The sequence below is a fragment of the Bubalus kerabau genome, chromosome 9, assembly GCF_029407905.1.
Source record: "Bubalus kerabau isolate K-KA32 ecotype Philippines breed swamp buffalo chromosome 9, PCC_UOA_SB_1v2, whole genome shotgun sequence".
Classification (NCBI taxonomy): domain Eukaryota; kingdom Metazoa; phylum Chordata; class Mammalia; order Artiodactyla; family Bovidae; genus Bubalus; species Bubalus kerabau.
The window spans coordinates 73,894,715-73,915,335 of NC_073632.1; the positions used below are offsets into that span (position 1 = coordinate 73,894,715).

General features: G+C 37.4%; 1 protein-coding gene across 1 annotated transcript in view; it reads right to left on the reverse strand.

Moving 5' to 3' along the window:
- The window catches only part of THEMIS (thymocyte selection associated), a 191,164-nt gene that overhangs the window by 126,082 nt on the left and 44,461 nt on the right, over positions 1–20,621 (reverse strand). Inside the window, exon 3 of the mRNA XM_055535590.1 lies at positions 3,732–4,190. Coding sequence (XP_055391565.1) covers positions 3,732–4,190 — 459 coding nt within the window. The remainder of the gene's footprint in view (positions 1–3,731; positions 4,191–20,621) is intronic.

Consider the following 20,621-nt stretch of genomic DNA (forward strand, 5'->3'; position numbering starts at 1 on the left):
AAAGAAATTATACAAATGAACTTATTTACAAAACAGACTCACAGACTTAGTGAATGAGAACTTACAGTTGCCAGGGGGAAAGGATCAGGGGAAGGGATAGATAGGGAGTTTGGGCTAAATGTATGCTATGCTAAGTCACTTCAGTCGTTTCCGACTCTGTGCGACCCCACAGACGGCAGCCCACCAGGCTCCCCCGTCCCTGGGATTCTCCAGGCAAGAACACTGAAGTGGGCTGCCATTTCCTTCTCCAATGCATGAAAGTGAAAAGTGAAAGTGAAGTCGCTCAGTAGTGTCTGACTCTTAGCGACCGCGTGGACTGCAGCCTAACAGGCTCCTCTATCCATGGGATTTTCCAAGCAAGAGTACTGGAGTGGGGTGCCATTGCCTTCTCCGAAATGTATACACACTGCTATATTTAAAATGGATAACCAACAAGGACTTACTGTATAACACAGGGAACTCTGCTCAATGTTATGTGGCAGCCTGGATGGGAGAGGAGTTTGGAGAATATATATACACACACACACACACACACATACATATATAGTTGAGCCCTTTTGCTGTCAATCTGAAACTACCACAATATTGTTAATCAGCTATGCTCCAACATAAAATAAAAAGCTAAAAAATGCAATTTTAAAAATCTTATGAAGATTACATACAAAAATACATTCACATGGGAAGAGGGAAAGGGGAGTGGCAGGATAAGGATATGGGATTAAGATATACAAACAACTATATATAAAATAGATAAGCAACAAAGATATATTGTACAGCACAGGGAACTACAGCCTTAATTTTGTAATAACTCTAAAGGTGGTATAATCTATAAAATGCTGAATCACTACGCTGTACACCTAAAGCTAACATTATCAAATATATTTCAATATTTAACCCACACTTTTGTGTGAATTAATTTGTCACATTATTTTCCCTTAAGTCAGAGGAACTCTCAGCTGATAGGAAGATTTATCACCAATAATGGATGGCTAAAAAGAAAGAAAAAAGGCTCTCATAAAATAAGAGTAAGGGACACATTACGGTAACTTTGCATCCTTATCACTTTTGACCATCTCCATACAAGAAAGCTATGTAAAATCCTAAAAGATGATGCTGTTAAAGTGCTGCACTCAATATGCCAGCAAATTTGGAAAACTCAGCAGTGGCCACAGAACTGGAAGAGGCCAGTTTTCATTTCAATCCCAAAGAGAGGCAATGCCAAAGAATGTTCAAACTACCGTACAGTTGCACTCATTTCACATGCTAGCAAGGTAACGCTCAAAATCCTTCAAACTAGGCTTCAACAGTGTGTGAACTGAGAACTTCCAGATGTATAAGCTGAATTTAGAAAAGGTGGAGGAACCAGAAATCAAATTGCCAACATCCATTGGATCATATAAAAAACAACAGAATTCCAAAAAATTATCTACTTATGCTTCACTGACCATGGTAAAGTCTTTGTGTGGATCACAACTGGAAAATTCTTAAAGAGATGAGGATTCCAGACCACCTTACCTGTGTCCTGTGAAACCTATATGTAGACAAGAAGCAACAGTTAGAACTGCTCATGGAACAATGGACTAGTTTAAAATTGGGAAAAGAGTACGTCAAGGCTGTATATTGTCACCCTGCTTTTTAAAGTTATATGCAGAGTACATAATGCAAAATGCCAAGCTGGATGAATCACAAGCTGGAATCAAGATTGCCAGGAGAAATATCAACAACCTCAGATATACATAGGATACCACTCTAAAGGCAGAAAATGAAGAGAAACTAAAGAACCTCTTGATAAGGGTGAAAGAGCAAAGTGAAAAAGCTGGCTTAAAACTCAACATTCAAAAAACTAAGATCATGGCATTCAATCCCATCACTTCATGGCACACGGATGGGGAAAAGTGTGAACAGTGACAGATTTTATTTTCTTGGGTTCCAAAATCACTGTGCACAGTGACTGCAGACATGCAATTAAAAGATGTTTGCTCCTTGGAAGGAAAGCTATGACAAACCTAGACAGCATATTAAAAAGTAGAGACATCATTTTGCCAACAAAGGTTCATACAGTCAACACTATGCTTTTTCCAGTAGTCATGTATGGATGTGAGAGTTGGACTATAAAGAAAGCTGAGCACCGAACAATAGGTGCTTTTGAACTGTGGTGTTGTAGAAGACTCTTGAGGGTCCCTTGGACACCCAGGAGGCCCAAGCAGTCAATACTAAAGGAAATAAACCCTAAATATTCATTAGAAGGACTGGTGCTGAAGCTCCAATATTTTAGTCACTGATATGAAGAGTTGACTCATTGGAAAAGCCCCTGATGCTGGGAAAGACTGAAGGTAGGAGAAGGGGGCAAGAGAGAATGAGATGGTTGGAAGGCATCACTGACTCCGTGACATGAGTTTGGGAAAACTCTGGGAGATATTGAGGGACAGGGAAGCCTGGTGTGCTGCAGTTCACAGGGTCACAAAAAGTCAGACACAACTTAGCGACTGAACAACAACAACAACAACAATAACAATATAAGAAAGCTTATTTCTAACCAACTACGTTGTGTTCTAAAATGTAACTCTTTTTTTTTTTACCGTGTTTAACTGGCAGTGATAAAAATAAATCAATATTTTAATCTGTCTGTACCGCACAATTACAGCATTTTACATTTGGATCAGTTCAGTTCAGTCACTCAGTCATGTCCGACTCTTTGCGACCCCATGAATTGCAGCACTCCAGGCCTCCCTGTCCATCTCCAACTCCCGGAGTTCACTCAGACTCACGGCCATCGAGTCAGTGATGCCATCCAGCCATCTCATCCTCTGTCATCCCCTTCTCCTCCTGCCCCCAATCCCTCCCAGCATCGGGGTCTTTTCCAATGAGTCAACTCTTCGCATGAGGTGGCCAAAGTATTGGAGTTTCAGCCTCAGCATCAGTTCTTTCAATGAACACCCAGGACTGGTCTCCTTTAGGATGGACTGGTTGGATCTCCTTGTAGTCCAAGGGACTCTCAAGAGTCTTCTCCAACACCACAGTTCAAAAGCATCCATTCTTCAGCGCTCACCTTTCTTCACAGTCCAACTATCACATCCATACATGACCACTGGAAAAACCATAGCCTTGACTAGACAGACCTTTGTGAACAAAGTTGTCTCTGCTTTTTAATATGCTGTCTAGGTTGGTCATAACTTTCCTTCCAAGGAGCAAGAGTCTTTTAATTTCATGGCTGCCATCACCATCTGCAGTGATTTTGGAGCCCCACCAAAATAAAATCTGACACTGTTTGCACTGCTTCCCCATCTATTTCCCATGAAGTGATGGGACCGGATGCCATGATCTTAGTTTTCTGAATGTTGAGCTTTAAGCCAACTTTTTCACTCTCCTCTTTCACAAGAGGCTTTTTAGTTCCTCTTCACTTTCTGCCATAAGGGTGGTGTCATCTGCATATCTGAGGTTACTGATATTTCTCCTGGCAATCTTGATTCCAGCTTGTGCTTCTTCCAGCCCAGTGTTTCTCCTGATGTATATTTGGATAGCATTACACAATTTAAAATATTCATTTAAATGCATTATTGAATTTAATTCTTGAAACAAACACATGGCTTGCTTATTTACAGATGAGAATCTAACTCTCAATGGGCTTAATGGATAAGTAGGGACAGAGTTTCATTCTTTAGACTAAAATCTTCCTCTTTCCCAAACCCTAAAAACTTGCCCATAAAGCATCATTCTCAGTAGATACTTACATTTCATCACAGCTTGAATTTCATAAACAGGCTTGAGAATCACAGCACCATAAAAGCCTCTAGGGAATGGATTTGTTGAGTCCCACTTAGCTGAAAAACCTGTAAGTATCACAGTTCGTGTTCTGTTCTTGGGGATCTTCCATTGGATAATTTCCTTTAGGGTATAAATATGTTCATCTTCACACTCATAGAACTCTCCTTCTTGTGACAAAGGCAAAGTAAATGAGTGATTTTGATGATTCCTCAGCACACTACAGTTTACCATTATTTCTCCATTGATCTCTTCCACTGAGTTAAGCATGATTCGCTCACCTTTCTTTATGATGAGATTCTCTAGTTTTATATCCTTCTGATGATAGAAGCAAGGATGATTCAGTCTACTTGGTCTAATATGGTTGGCTTTTGTAATCTCTTCCATAGTGAGGTATGGAGTTGTATCAGCCACAATCTTAAAAAGACCTGAGAACAGAATTCTGTGAATTAAAAAGAGTTCTTAACAATGAAAGTTCTCATAAGTAAATCACAGTGAGAGAGTTATAAAGCAAGTAAAACATAGCATTTAAAAGTAATGTACCTTTTTTGAAAGATTAGAGATATTTGTTTTAACCCTGAATTCTTCTAGGGTATATCTTAATGTATTATCTGTAGGCTGGATTGTCAGATCCAGACAGGTCTCATAGATGGAAACAAGGGGAAAATATCTTGAAATAGGAAAGACCCACTTCTTGAAAATTAAATCTGCATGAAATACTGGCTCTCTCCTAACTACATGTGTGATCTTAAGCGAGGCACTTAATCTCTCAAGATCACATTTTTAACTTTTAAAATGAAAGGTCTAGATTAGATGACTATTTCCATATATATTCTCTGGAAACACCAAAATTAAAAGATATTCCAGTAGGAAACTGTTTCATGGTCAAGTTAACAATTGCAAAGCTATTACCTGGAACTTGACCATGCTGATGAGTGTATAACATCATGAATGAACTTAATGACACTAAATTGTACACTTTAAAGTGGTAAATTTGATGCTATGCATATTTTACCATACCAAAAAGTATCTACCTTTTTCCAAGTAATTTGAAATTTCTCAGAAACTTTAGATGCACTATGACTCATAAGAGAGGAATATAACATGAAGAATTTCCCAAATTTCTTTCATCATAAAACTCTTAGGGAAACATTCATTAATAAATTACAAAGCAGTATATCATATACATTAGTTACCCACATAACTCTCATTGGGAAATGCCAGGTTAGGAAGTTGTTCTGGATTGAAATCTCTTGATTATATATCATTCGTTCTTTCTGTTACTGCTCTAATTTTTTCATAGTTTCACTGTTTAGAATTTTTTCTTCCAGTACTATTGGGACAGTCAAGTAACACAGCTTTTTATGTTTGCAAGTTTAAATTTAATTCTTCTCTTTCAATTATTTTGCATTTATTTCATAGGCACATCTGTTTTGTAACACTACCAGAAATTTATTTATTCAATAAATTTCATTAAATTCCAAAGAAAGTAAGGACAAAGGAAAAATTAGGTAACTGCTTGCTTAACTCCAAAGTAAATTAAGAAAATATTACATAATAGCACCCACTTAGAAGGCAGCATCTAAAGAACCCTAGAAGAATGATATAGCTTAGAAAAGTTATTTAGTCACTTAGTCAAAAATACAGTCCAATTAAATTTATCTTTATATCAAATGATTATTAACCAGATTAAAATGTTTTTTACATGTATTTTGGGTTAGGGTACAAAGATTTATGTTGCTATTTTACTCAAAGAAAAAAAATACAGGATTTTGATTGTTTTTAAATATAAATGTTCTGAAAAAGTATGTGATGCAGTCCTAAGACTGAGGAAGATAGCATGTGCAATATGTCCTGAAAACTTTTATAGATCAAATAGTGTTCATCCTCTGCATGGTGTGCTTGAAGACATAAGGGAAAAAACATTTACTTTGAAGGAGCTTCTTATTTTGTTATGTCTTGTATCAGGGAAAATCCAATAAAACAGTACTCTTGAATTCCCCACAGTAACTGAGTTTGTGTGTGTGTGTGTGTGCACCCGTGTGCAAGTGTATGTGCATGTTTAGTCTCATTTGTCTCCATGGGAAGATTTATTTCTAAGCGTCCACAGGCATTATAAAGGTATAAAAAATTTAGCAGTTTTTCTGAAATAAGTTTAAATAATAGCTACCTAGAATCTCATAAGCGTAGAGAAATATAGTTTTATTTCTATCCTAGCTATATTGATGACATAAGTCACAGAATAATTAATTCAGCATCTTCTTTCCTGGGGAATTGGGTTCACCTAAGGTAATAACAGACCCAAAATGTTATGAAGTAGAAAAGCCTGAAACCCTAGGGCCACTATTATTTCAAGTTAATCACACATTTCAGAGCTGTCTTGTTGGATGTCTCTATTGCAAGAAAAATCTATCTAAGAAATCTGTGTGTTTTTCCTTAGAAGATGATTAAGGACACAGTTTAGCATACTAAATGGCAGAGTATAGTAAAAATATTTTATTAACTTGTTTATTTATATATTATTGAAGCCAGTCCAAGAGTCTCTCCTTATAAACATCCATTCAGTATCATATAAACTAGTTTCAAGTATATAGAAATATATATCTATACACATACATATGAAAGTGAAAGTGAAAGTCACTCAGTTGTGCCAACTGTTTGCCACCCCATGGACTGACTATACAGGCCATGAAATTCTCCAGGCCAGAATACTGGAGTGGGTAGCCTTTCTCTTCTCCAGGGCATCGTCCCAACCCAGGGATTGAACCCAGGTCTCCCACATTGTAGGCAGATTCTTTACCAGCTGAGCCACAAAGGAAGCCCAAGAATACTGGAGTGGGTAGCCTATCCCTTACTCCAGTGGATCTTCCCAGCCCAGGAATTGAACCGGGGTTGTCCTGCATTGCAGGCAGATTCTTTACCAACTGAGTTATGAGGGAAGCCCTACACATAAATATATATACGAATTATATAATACTGGAACTATAATTTCATAATAAACTAAAGCAATACAGTTTTATAGTGGAGAAAATACAATCTATTATTTTTTCAAAACAAAACATATTTCAGGAGCTGCATGATAATTAGAGTGATAATAAAATAAGACAATATATAATCTTAACACTTCAAGTTAAAAAGCAGAAAGAAAATAGATTTCTATTCCAAATTTGATTGTCATCTATTAAAATGGATGGGCTTCCCAGGTGGCACTACTGGTAAAGAACTCACTTGTCAGTGCAGGAGACACAAGAGACATGAGTTCAATTCCTGGGTTGGAAAGATCCTTCGGAGGAGGGGAAGGCAATCCACTCCAGTGTTCTTGCCTGGAGAATTCCCATGGATAGAGGAGCCTGGTAGGCTACAGTCCATAGGGTTGCAAAGAGTTGTACACTACTGAATCAATTTAGCACACATGCAAAAAGGATACTACTCTTATTTTTACTTAGGAGAAATTGCTCATACGGAGTGTGTCTCTTGAGAAACAAAAATTATAAGGAAATGAAACGAGTTGCCAGTCCAGGTTCGATGCACGATACTGGATGCTTGGGGCTAGTGCACTGGGACGACCCAGAGGGATGGTATGGGGAGGGAGGAGGGAGGAGGGTTCAGGGTGGAGAACACATGTATACCTGTGGCGGATTCATTTTGATATTTGGCAAAACTAATACAATTATGTAAAGTTTAAAAATAAAATAAAATTTAAAAAAAAAAAGAAAGAAATGTAATCAGCTGATCTGTTGAAAATTGGTCAATAAGTTAATTTAGTCTTTAGGATCTTAATCCTGAATCTTAGGCTTTGGAGAAGTTTATATTTTTATCTAATTCTTAATGATCTGCAATCATTATTATTAATAGTAACAACTGAAATTTGCTTAAAAAGTAACAATTTTGAACAATTTTTTTCATATACATCATTTATAATCTTTTAAGAACAGTAAAATAAATACTACCAAGGAATATAAAAAGTCATGATTTTCTCAGTCATTGCTATAGAATCTCAACTCAGACCTTTGAAATCCAAATGTCATAATCTTACCTACACACCAGGCTACCTCTCTTTTGCACAAATGACTTACAAGGATACTGTCTATGAAAACATATTTATTCCAGTTCACAAAAAAATGTATGTGATCTTACAAGTAGGCCCTTGCTTTCCACTGATCAGCCTTTCTAGACCCTCCAATATGAAAAGAGCTAAAATAAATTCCTGGTTCACTGTGCAGAATTTACACTCATCAGACTTTTTCCTACTTTTTCCTTTACCTCATCAATTCTCATACAACTAGGGAGAAATTTTTTAAAACACAAAATTTCCAACTGTATACTACAATACTATTTATATTCCAATTGTATATTCACATAAGATCACTGTGAAGAGTTCACAATCTTTTTTCCTCATCTAATCTCTAGCTCAGATAAGCTGATGACACCACCCTTATGGCAGAAAGTGAAGAACTAAAGAGCCTCTTGATGAAAGTGAAAGAGGAGAGTGAAAAAGTTGGCTTGGAGCTCAACATTCAGAAAGCCAGAATCATGGCTTCTGATCCCATCACTTCATAGCAAATAAATGGGCAAACAGTGGAAAGAGTGACAGAGTTTATTTTGGGGGGCTCCAAAAGCCCTGCAGATGGTGACTGCAGCCATGAAATTACAAGACGCTTGCTCCTTGAAGAAAGGCTATGACCAACCTAGACATCATATTAAGAAGCAGAGACATTACTTTGCCAGCAAAGGTCTATCTAGTCAAAGATATGGTTTTTCCAGTAGTCATGTACAGATGTGAGAGTTGGACTATAAAGAAAGCTGAGCACTGAAGAACTGATACTTTTGAACTGTAGTGTTAGAGAAGACTCCTGAAAGTCCCTTGGACAGCAAGGAGATCCAACCAGTCCATCCTAAAGGAAACCAGTCCTGAATATTCATTGGTAAGACTGATGTTGAAGCTGAAACTCCAATACTTTGGCCACCTGATGAGAAGACCTGACTCATTTGAAAAGACCCTGATACTGGGAAAGATTGAAGGCAGGAGAAGAAGGGGTAACAGAGGATGAGATGGTTGGATGGCATCACCAACTCAATGGACATGAGCTTGAGTAAACTCCAGGAATTGGTGATGGACAGGGAAGCCTGGCGTGCTGCAGTCCATGGGGTTGCAAAGAGTCAGACACGACTGAGGGACTGAACTGAAATGAACTGAACTGAATCTCTAGCTTGTTTTCACAGTTCCAACCAAACATATCCCTCCAACTCTGAGAAAAGGAATCCTAGAGTGAACTTTATGAACTAATTCTCATTTTCCTCTCATACCTTCAAAATTAGGATATTAATAGATTAGCAGCTTAGAATGTGCTGGAAATTTCCCTCATGATAGAATTCAATTTTCTGAATAATAATATGAAGTAGCTAGAAATAAAAAACATACACTTCACATATCAGCACAGGAAAGTCTAAAGAGATACCATAAATTCTCTATCATCTCACAGCACGTAAAATACACAGAAGGATTCTGTGTCTCTAAAGCTCAAGGGCTTAATCACAAGGTTACACATTTAAACCTTTCATTATTATTTGGAGCCATAAATTGTTTGTCTAGCTTTTCACTCTCCTTTTGGGTGCAGAAATTCTTAGAACTTCTTAAAACAAGCAAGATGAGAAAGTGAACTTCACTGATATTTAAGACATTGATTGGCTCTAGTCTCATCTCTTCATATATCAGGTGGCCACATGCCTGTAGGTGCAGGCACGTGGGAGTCCAGGGAACTGAACAAGCTGACGGGTTGACAGCACTGCCTATTAGCTCATGTGCTCTGAGTGTGCAGCAGATCACCTGGCCATATGTTAAGTGGGTTTCCAATATATTATCACAGTTTTTAAATAAAATAAATCTCACCAAATGGATAAACGACTTCACACACTTCTTGCAAAAAAATTGTGTATTGAAAATAAAAACTAATACAACAACAAACAAGGAGCAAACAATGATGACGCTGACATTTCTACTCTCACTCAAGTTTGTCTTTAGCCATATTATGAAATAAAACAATGACACTCTAGTCTAATAAAATATGAAAGGTGGCTGAAACGTCTTTAACACTTTAAAGCTGTCAAAATGTAGATTTATATCCATTATCATTATAGAGAAATTAGCCTTTGAGATATATGTTGCTGCTGCTGCTAAGTCGCTTCAGTCGTGTCTGACTCTGTGCGACCCCATAGATGGCAGCCCACCAGGCTCCCCCGTCCCTGGGATTCTCCAGGCAAGAACACTGGAGTGGGTTACCATTTCCTTCTCCAATGCGTGAAAGTGAAGTCACTCAGTCGTGTCCGACTCTTAGCGATCCTATGGACTGCAGCCCACCAGGCTCCTCTGTCCATGGGATTTTCCAGGCAAGAGTACTGGAGTGGGGTGCCATTGCCTTCTCCAGAGATATAGGTTAACAATACATAAAATGTACATGCAAGCACATAATTTTAAATAAATACATATATATTTGAGATACTGCTCAAAAATTTCCAATGGACTGATCTATGTGAAGAACGTTTAGAGACAAATCAAAAGTGTTTGTTGTACAAAGATATGATGTACTTTTTGTCTTGTGTCTTGTCTCTGCCAGTAAAGCAAACTGTATTTCACTTATTTTTGTGAGGGTATGCCTCTGCCTCTTAAAATGGCACTTTGTCCTGCAATCAAATTCTTAAGGATCCCTGTTATTTTATACTTGCTTGTGTAAGTTTTTTATTCTGCCTTTTCCTATTATTTTGTTATATTCCCAAGGTAATTCTTAAGTCAGGATACCCTACAAAAACTATCTTCTTCAATACTACCCCAAATCTGGTATTTTGACTAGAAATTTTAGTTCAATTATCTCTACTTAATTTCAGATTTATTGAGATGCATGAAATACCCTATCAAAGCAAAAAACCCCACAAAATTCTTGGGCAAAGTAATGAAATGTAATAATATTAACACCCAAGCTGTAAAAAACTTTTTCAGATTTCTCAGTCAATTAAAGGATTATTGAAAATCATCAACTGATAAGTGATTCTAACAATCTTGACAGAAGTCTCTAAGAGTAGCAAACAAGGAACGCATGGAAAGTCAAAGTTCGTAAGAAAATTTTGCATAGGAATTTAATGGGGTATTTAGGAGGGGAGAAGACATATCTAGATGGTGACCAAGTCTGTTAAATGTTAAATGCTAAGTGAGGATGTAGAATTCCTATGTTTGAATGTATTTACATGTATAATGAAATCAGAATTATCTATAATAGCTATTAATGGTTTTTAATAGTTCTTTTACTTGGGGGTAAAAAATAATAAATCATAAAATCTTTTGATTCATTTTTACCTCAATGGTTCAAACACTGCATGAAAAAAACTCTTATTTTCCCACTAAGTCCTTAAAAGGTTTGACTATGCATATCTAACACATTTGAGATATTTAGCAAATAACTCATGTAAATAATACTAGATTCTAAAATCAAATGATATAATTTTATATCTATGCCTAAAACTCTGTTATATCATGACTTTATTAATAAAAGTACCATATATCCTTGTTCATGTTAAAACTTTGTCTCTACTAAGCAGTGAGAATGAGTAATAGACCTAGGATGAAGTGAGAAGATGTGAGAAATTTTTCTTTTCATGAATCTTGACAAGAGCACAGTTCTCTGGACTCTTGCAGTTCTGCAGAGCACTGCCCCTTTTATTATAAGAATACACACACAAAGAGGCATCAGGACTGGAAAGAACCCCCGTAGACAATTAGTCCCCTCAAATCTCTCATAAGGCTTTATTAGGAGGATAGTCGAAATATTACAGATTTACTATTTCTGGCCCTTGGTGATTTCAGGCACTAGAATTTTCAGGGCCAGCAACATACTACTATTCCAACAGTAAAGTAAAGTAGTCAGAGTAGGAATTTTTGATCACACAGAGTTTAATTTTGACCTCAGTCCTTCCCCCACTGTGTAAAGTTGAGAACTTAGATTCTCAAGTTATAATTTCCTTTTCTGTAAAATGGAGAATATTGTATCATCCTCCTCATAAAGTCATTCTGATGATTAAATGAGTCAATACATGTAACACATTTAGATAGCACATAATACATAGCAAGCACCAAAAAAGGAAAAAACAAAAAAATAATAGCTATTCTTTCACCTCATTTTCTTTCACTCTGGAGTTCTAAGCCATTGTAGGATGGTTATAACATCAGAGAGACTAACACTTACAGGGCTAAAGACTACACACTAGATATTTCAGTTTGGGTCAAATTAGATGAGAAAAAATATGCAGAATCCACAATTCAGTAGTAAGTGACACAGGCTGAGCAAAACTAATTCCCAGCAACCATTGTAGATTATGCCAGAGTGTTTATTTATGGAAAAGAGCCTCAGGTGACTTCTTTAGCTGGACTGCCTTTGGGGAAATAGTTCCAGGTGGCTTTGAGGAGTCTGTCTGACTCCGCGCTTCGATTAATTTGCTTAGAATTTAACCATCATAATATTATGCTCATAATAAGCTGATTATAGGGAGATGTAAGCACATTTTACATGCAAATATTGTGCTGGTTGTAGCTATTCACAAGGTATACATTATACACAGTTGCTGAAGTTCTATTGAACAAAAGAAGCAGCAAAATGCCAAAGCATTTTTGAAAATGTGTTTTATTCATGGCTCTGAAGGGTAGTTGAAGCCAATTGAGGGAGGAGTATACCCTCCCTCTATTTTAATGATCTTAATTTTGCTAATGGAAAGAGTTTGGGAGCCATGTGGTGCTGATTGCGTTCTTCAGTATTGATGTTGCTTGCAAATTAAATGTACCTAAGTAGCCACCTGTTTATGCTTATGATTATGTAAAGGCCCATATGTTTCCCTCTCTACACATGGGAGGTAAATATTGAAAAAATTATTCTGGTGTGAAGGGTGAAAACAGCAGCAATTCTTCTATAACTGTCAACATATGCTGCGGTGTTTCCTTTAATGTTGTGCTTTTTCTGACATATTTGCTGATTTTTACCATGCAGTGTTCAAAAAAATCTGTTATCCATGGTTATACAAAACAATTAAAAATCAGTTTACATTAAATTCAAATTAGGAAGAGATATAGTTTTCCAATGTAACCATAAGTTCTAAATGGATTTCAGAGCTTATGATTTAAATAGATTTTGATTTGCACAATAAAGAAAACCAAACTTTTTTTCTAAATTCACCAGCATGTATAAAGGAATATTTTCTTCCTAAGCACATCCTCTTGATCCCATATTAGTAGGCAACCAAAAAACTAACTCAAATAACATAAATTTGAAAATCTCACATGAAATTGGCAATGGCTCTTCAGTTGGGAATCCCACCATAATTCCCACTGGATTGGCTCTGAAAAATTTTCCTGAACCTCATACAAAAGATCTGACCTGGTACCTGGTCAGCAACAGCTCATGAGCAGTTTTTGAGATGAGCCTTGTTAGAGCATTGGGAGATCTGGCAGGGTTTAACACCTTTGAAACTAGTTCAGACTATTCAGAGTTTGGCCCTGACAATAATTTGCAAAAGAGATCAGAGAGACTGGATTTGCTGTTGATGATCACTTTAGACACTGCAGATAAACAAACTGGAGCTCCATATGTTTTATATCTGACTGAGAGGGATTTAAATGTCGATTGTCTAGTAGCCTAGATATGACCATCTCTAACTTCCCAATAAAGTAATGCAAAAAGGCACAGAGTATGTTAGAAAAAAGATGAAAATTAACCTCATCATCAAAAACTAAGTGTAACAGACCAACTCCCCTACTTCAAAAAAAGCAGTCAGATTGGGCCTCTTATTATTTTCTGCTGCTGCTGCTGCTAAGTCACTTCAGCAGTGTCCAACTCTTAGCGACCCCAGGGACTGCAGCATACCAGGCTCCTCCATCCATGGGATTTTCCAGGCAAGAGTACTGGAGTGGGGTGCCATTGCCTTCTCCGCTTATTAGTTTCTCAGTTCAGTTTAGCCGCTCAGTCGTATCTGACTCTTTGCAACCCCATGAATCGCAGTACGCCAGGCCTCTCTGTCCATCATCAACTCCCAGAGTTCACACAAACTCACGTCCATCGAGTCGGTGATGCCATCCAGCCATCTCATCCTCTGTCATCCTCTTCTCCTCCTTCCCCCAATCCCTCCCAGCATCAGAGTCTTTTCCAATGAGTCAACTCTTCGCATGAGGTGGCCAAAGTACTGGAGTTTCAGCTGTAGTATCATTCCTTCTAAAGAACACCCAGGACTGATCTCCTTTAGCATGGACTGGTTGGATCTTCTTGCAGTCCAAGGGACTCTCAAGAGTCTTCTCCAATACCACAGTTCAAAAGCATCAATTCTTCGGCTCAGTGGAATGTAATTGGCAGAAGTTTTATTGAATGTGATTTGGCAATATGCAACAAAACTTTAAAAACATTTTTACTTTTGAAGTCATAATTTTATGTATATGAAATCATAATAATCACAAGTGCAGACAAAACTTTAGCTAGAAGACTGTTCTAATGAAATTGCATAAATGATCATGTTTGGAATGGATTTATTATGGTATAGCCACATGATGGACCATTATATAGAAAATAAAAATCATGTTTTGAAGAATATTTAATGACATTGGCAAGTCCTCACAAATATGTTTATTTTTCATATGAAAACACATCTATATGTGTGTAGGTGTATAATGCACTTGTAAACAATGGAAGGGATGCACTAAATATTAATGCTAAATAGCTCTAGTGATGAGACTATAGCTCCCTGAATTTTCTTCCATTTTCTACATTTACTTCTTTGCGTTTTCTTCCATTTTCTAAGTTTCTACAAGATATATGTGGCATCTGCAAAGTTATAAGAAATCAATACATTTTATAACTTTAAAAAGTTGTATTCCTTATGGTTGGATGGCATCACCAACACAATGGACATGGGTTTGAGTGGACTCTGGGAGTTGGTGATGAACAGGGAGGCCTGGCATGCTGTGGTTCATGGGGTCGCACAGAGTCGGACATGACTGAGCGACTGAACTGAACTGAACTGAACTGATTCCTTATGTTCCTACAAATACTCTCATGAAATTTATAGCAGCTTTAGTTATAGTTGTCAAAACTTAAAAGCAACTAAGATGTCCTTCAGTAAGTGAATGGATATATAAACTATGGTACAACCAGACAATGTAACATTATTCAGTGCTAAAGAGAAATGAGCTATAAAGACACAAAAAGACATAGAGGAACCTCAAATGCATATTACTAAGTGAAAGTAACCAATCTGAAAAGACTACATAGTCTATTATTTCAACTGTATGATATTTTGGAAAAGGCAAAACTATGGATACAGTGTAGTGGTGAAGAATCTACCTGCCCACAATGCAGGAGACACAAGAGATGCGGGTTTAATTTCTGGATCCAGAAGATGTCTTAGAGTAGGAAATGGCAACCCACTCCAGTATTCTTGCCTGGGAAATCCCGTGGACAGAAGAGCCTGGCAGGTCATAGTCCATGAGGTCAAAAAGAGTCAGACACAACTGAGTAGACACACACACACACACACACACACACAGACACCGTTCTGTTTTTTGACTTTCATTTGGGCTTCCCAGGTTGTGCAGTGATAAAGAATCCACCTGCCAATGCAGGAGATGCAAAAGATGTGAATTAAATCCCTGGATTGGGAAGATTGTCTGGAGTAGGAAATGGCAGCCCACCCCAGTATTTTTGCCTAGAAAACTCCATGGATAGACGATCCTGATGGGCCTTAGTCCCTGGGGTTGCAAAGAGTAGGACATGACTGAGTGACTGAGAGCACAGCACACATGGAAACAGTAAAAAAAACCAATGGTTGCCAGAGGTTTGGGGGAAGAGATGAAGAGACCAGACACAGAGGATCGTTAGGGCAGTGAAAACACTCTAATATGATTACATAATGGTGAATACATATCATTTTTTTAAGCCCATAGGACACACAGCACCAAGAGTAAAGCACAATGTAAACCATGAACCTCAATGATTGTGATGTGTCAAGTATGATGTGCCAATTGTAACCAGTGTACCACTCTGGGAGGAGATCGAGGAGGCTAGGTCTATGCAGAGGCAGGGTGTATGTGAGACATCTCTGTACTTCATGTCAAGTGTGTTATGAAAACCTAAAATTGCTCTAAAAAATAAAATATTAAAAATCTTTTCTTCCAATGACAGAAACTCTAAATCTCTGATATATAACTAAATATAAGTACAGCAATGTTCTTTAGCAACATCCACTTCAAGAAATGAAGCCCTGAGTAGACAATTTGGGTGGACAGTCTGGTTCCTCTCATGAGAGTCCATGTTGGTACTGCTGAGGCAACACCATAAGGAGCTTTGAAGGAATTGCTCATGAAAAAGAAGGAGATGGTAAGAGCAAAAAGTGATGACATAGATTTTTAGAAGAAGTGCTTACAATATTAATATTATGAGAACTTATAGAATAGTGCCAGTTGTAAAAGAGTCTATTTTAAAATCATCTTTCTGACAGAATTCCAGTCTAATTCTAAGAGGTACACAGCTGGGCAAAGAGAACATTTTGAGCTAGAACTGCTGGTCTATTTGTCTTTCAGATAATATATACTTTAGTTATTCAAAGACCAAAGATGAGGAAAAGAAATCTGATCATGTACTACAGAGAAGAAAACACAAGAAAAAAAAATGGAGCTAAAAATTATTCTAAAAGTCTTAATTTTTGAGCATTTAGATGACTTCACATTTTCTTGTGTGGTATAAGAAGAATACCCCTTTCCTGACCAGTCTAGGAAAACATTTCGTATAAGAGACAGAGATGAATCTATTTTGCTTAAGTGAGCACAGAGGGGAAGAAATGTCTTAAGAAAAGTTGACCCAGAAAACCTGGAAGAATGGCCCATGATTCCTGGAATAGAAAATAGTCCAGAAATCGAGGAGCCCTAAGTAGGGCTTTTCTGAATCACGTGTCATCATAACTCCAGATGGAAAAATAACAGCAAATTCTGGTGTATAGACTGCTTCTTTTAATGTAAGTCATTTAAAAAATGAAGACAAGCTGTTATTTATGTATTATAAAGCTATTAAGTATATTTTAAATATTTTCGCACAATTTTCCTATCAGGTCCCTTTATAAAGTGATATTATAGTAAAAAATTATAGCTACAATCATAAAATGGCTAAACATAAAAGATTTAGTCATTCTAATGGTACATGAAACATAATAAATCACCACTGAATGTAGTGTTACATTTTCTATCAATTAAGTATATATTTTCCCAAATAAAACAATGAGAAATTCATTTTGAAAAATGTCAATGTATTAGGTGTTTTAGTACCCATGCATAAAGGAGCAAGTTTCATAAATTTTAATCATTTAACCTTAATCAATTTCTTGAAGAAATACTTTATTATTCATCCAATTTTGTCACTGATTATTACTACTTTCCTATAATTTTCACATTTATAATTAAAATGATTTTAGAAAGAGTTTTACTGTTAAGTGATATAGATATGTTGCAGGATAATTCTCCATAGCATTTCACATGCCTCAGAAACTGGAGGTAAAAGCTTTGTTTCCTGACCAGTATGGAAATAGTAGAAAGTATCTCCCTCCTGAGAGACATTCTAGGATCCTAAAGTCTCCCTCCTCTTTCCCAGGATATTTTCTTACATTCCAGGTAATAAAGGCAGCATTTTCTTCAAGGGCAAAGAATGGCAGGTTGGGAAACACCCATTACACTTTGGAGATTTCCTGAACTCAATATTTCTCCACTGTGGATTAGACATCCACCTGGCTCAGTCCCATCTTACCTGTGGGAGATGGGACTCAAGGGGAACCACTAAAGCATGATGCTCACACTGTCAGCTATGCCATGAGAAATTAACTGCTGCATTCATGTGGGCTTATTGTTTCATGACTGATCTAATTTATGAAGCGTGGCAAGTCAGCTTGGCAGCTACAAGGCTACTTAAAGATGGCTTGACCTCTTGACAAATGAAATCCATTTATCCACTTATCTGGTAGCAATTAATTTATGTAGGAAGCACTGCCTAAAGTTTGTCTTTAAAGCATGATTCAAGTCCATTAAACATATGAAAGACATTTTATAGTTAATGAATTTCCAACATTCATTTAAAAATTCCTATTTTATGTTATTTAAGAGTAGCATTAATTTAGAAACATTACAAGGCTTACTGCATATAACAGAAAAGTTAGAAAGAATGCCATGTATCTGGGGGATTTGTAGATCTTCATAATTTTTTGTTTGTTTAATTTTTGTTCTTTTTTGTGTTTTCTTAATTTTTTATTTTGTTTGCAGATCCCCATTATAACACTGATGCTGGTTGACAAAAAGACCACCTTACTCTTTTCTATGATTAAGAAAGAAGTGCTCCAGAGCACAGACTCTGGACTGGTTTGGATCTATACTGTAGCTCTCCAATACAGTACCACAGCTGGAGCACTGCATTGAGCATTTGAAATATGGCCAGACTTGATATGGGCTATAAATGGAAAATCCATGCTTGGTTTTAATGTATTAAAAATTCATGCTTGACATGAAAATAACGTAAAATATCTCAATAATTTTATACCGATTAGATATTAAAAGAATAATATTTTAGATAAAAGTGAAAGTGTATTAGTCTCTCAGCCATGTCCAACTCTTTGTGACCCCATAGATTGCAGCCTGCCAGGCTCTTCTGTCCATGGAATTCTCCAGGCAAGAATACTGGAGTGGATAGCCATTCCCTTCTCTGGGAGATCTTCCTGACCCAGGGATTGAACCCAAGACTCCTGCATTGCAGGCAGATGCTTTATCATCTGAGCCACCAGGGATGCCCCAATATTTTAGACACATAGTTTTAAATAAAATATATTTGTAAAATTGATTCACTTTTTTTTAACTTTTAAAAATATTTGTGTTTGGTAACCTCCAAGATAGGTCCCAGTGATTCCCACCCTACCTCCTGGTTGTCACATCTTTGTGCAGTCCCCACCCAGATCACCAGCATTCATCTGTGTGATCAAAAAATATAGCAAAAATGATGATATGTCACTTCTGAGATTAGGTTATAGAAGACTATGATTTCCATTGGGGGCTTGCTTAGATCACTTAGGAGAAACCCAAGAGTAGAAGAAATGAAGCTTTCTCAGATAGCCACATAAATGTTTGATGAATAAACATATTAAATGTCTACTGGACAGTGCTAGTGTAGAGTTAGGGGCTTCTCTGGTGGCTCAGCGGTAAAGAATCTGCCTGCAATGCAGGAGACCCCCTACAATGCAGAAGACACAGGTTCAATTGCTGGGTCAGGATGATCCCCTGGAGAAGGAAAAGGCAACCCACTCCAGTGTTCTTGCCTGGGAAATCAGAGAAGCCTGGAGGGCTACAGTCTGTGGGGTCACAAGAGTCAGTTACGACTTAGCAATAAACCACCACCACCAAGGGAGATTTAACATAACCACTTACTTAACTATGTGATCTTGGGTAAGTTACTTGGCTTTTCTGTAACTCTGTTTCCTCATATGCAAAATGTGAATTCAGTTAGTAATCCATATATACCCTGTTTTTTTAACTTATATGCAGAGTACATCATGAGAAACGCTGGACTGGAAGAAACACAAACTGGAATCAAGATTGCCGGGAGAAATATCAATAACCTCAGATATGCAGATGACACCACCTTTATGGCAGAAAGTGAATAGGAACTCAAAAGCCTCTTGATGAGGGTGAAAGTGGAGAGTGAAAAAGTTGGCTTAAAGCTCAATATTCAGAAAATGAAGATCATGGCATCCGGTCCCACCACTTCATGGGAAATAGATGGGGAAACAGTGGAGACACTGTCAGACTTTATTTTTCTGGGCTCCAAAATCACTGCAGATGGTGACTGCAGCCATGAAATTAAAAGATGCTTACTCCTTGGAAGGAAAGTTATGACCAACCTAGATAGCATATTCAAAAGCAGAGACATTACTTTGCCAACAAAGTTTCATCTAGTCAAGGATATGGTTTTTCCTGTGGTCATGTATGGATGTGAGAGTTGGACTGTGAAGAAGGCTGAGCGCCGAAGAATTGATGCTTTTGAACTGTGGTGTTGGAGAAGACTCTTGAGAGTCCCTTGGACTGCAAGGAGATCCAACCAGTCCATTCTGAAGGAGATAAGCCCTGGGATTTCTTTGGAAGGAATGATGCTGAGGCTGAAACTCCAGTACTTTGGCCACCTCATGCGAAGAGTTGACTCGTTGGAAAAGACTCTGATGCTGGGAGGGATTGGGAGCAGGAGGAGAAGGGGACAACAGAGGATGAGATGGCTGGATGGCATCACTGACTCAGCATGGACGTGAGTCTGGGTGAACTCCGGGAGTTGGTGATGGACAGGGAGGCCTGGTGTGCTGCGATTCATGGGGTTGCAAAGAGTCGGACAGGACTGAGCGACTGATCTGATCTGATCTGATCTGATATACATAAAAGTGTTTAGAACAGTTTTACATGTATAAGTATTTAGAACAGTGTCTGACACATCATTGGGATTCTCATTTGAGACTGTGATGTGGGCAGGATAGAGTGTAGGGTAGCAGAGAATGTTCCATATCTAAGTTCTACTACCACACTTCCCACACACCTACACAACAGTATTCTTCCACAATAATAAAATTCATAAAATATGATCTAAAAATTCAAACAGAAAAATGTCTTCAATCTAACCATGTAATTTTAATGGTGAATCTACAGATGCAACCACAGCCTTTCTTGAACATACAGTTTAGAGATATTATGTAAGTTTGATGCTTGGAAATAAACTTTGACCATCAGAAGAAAAAAGTATACTGAAACTTAGGATACTTCTTAT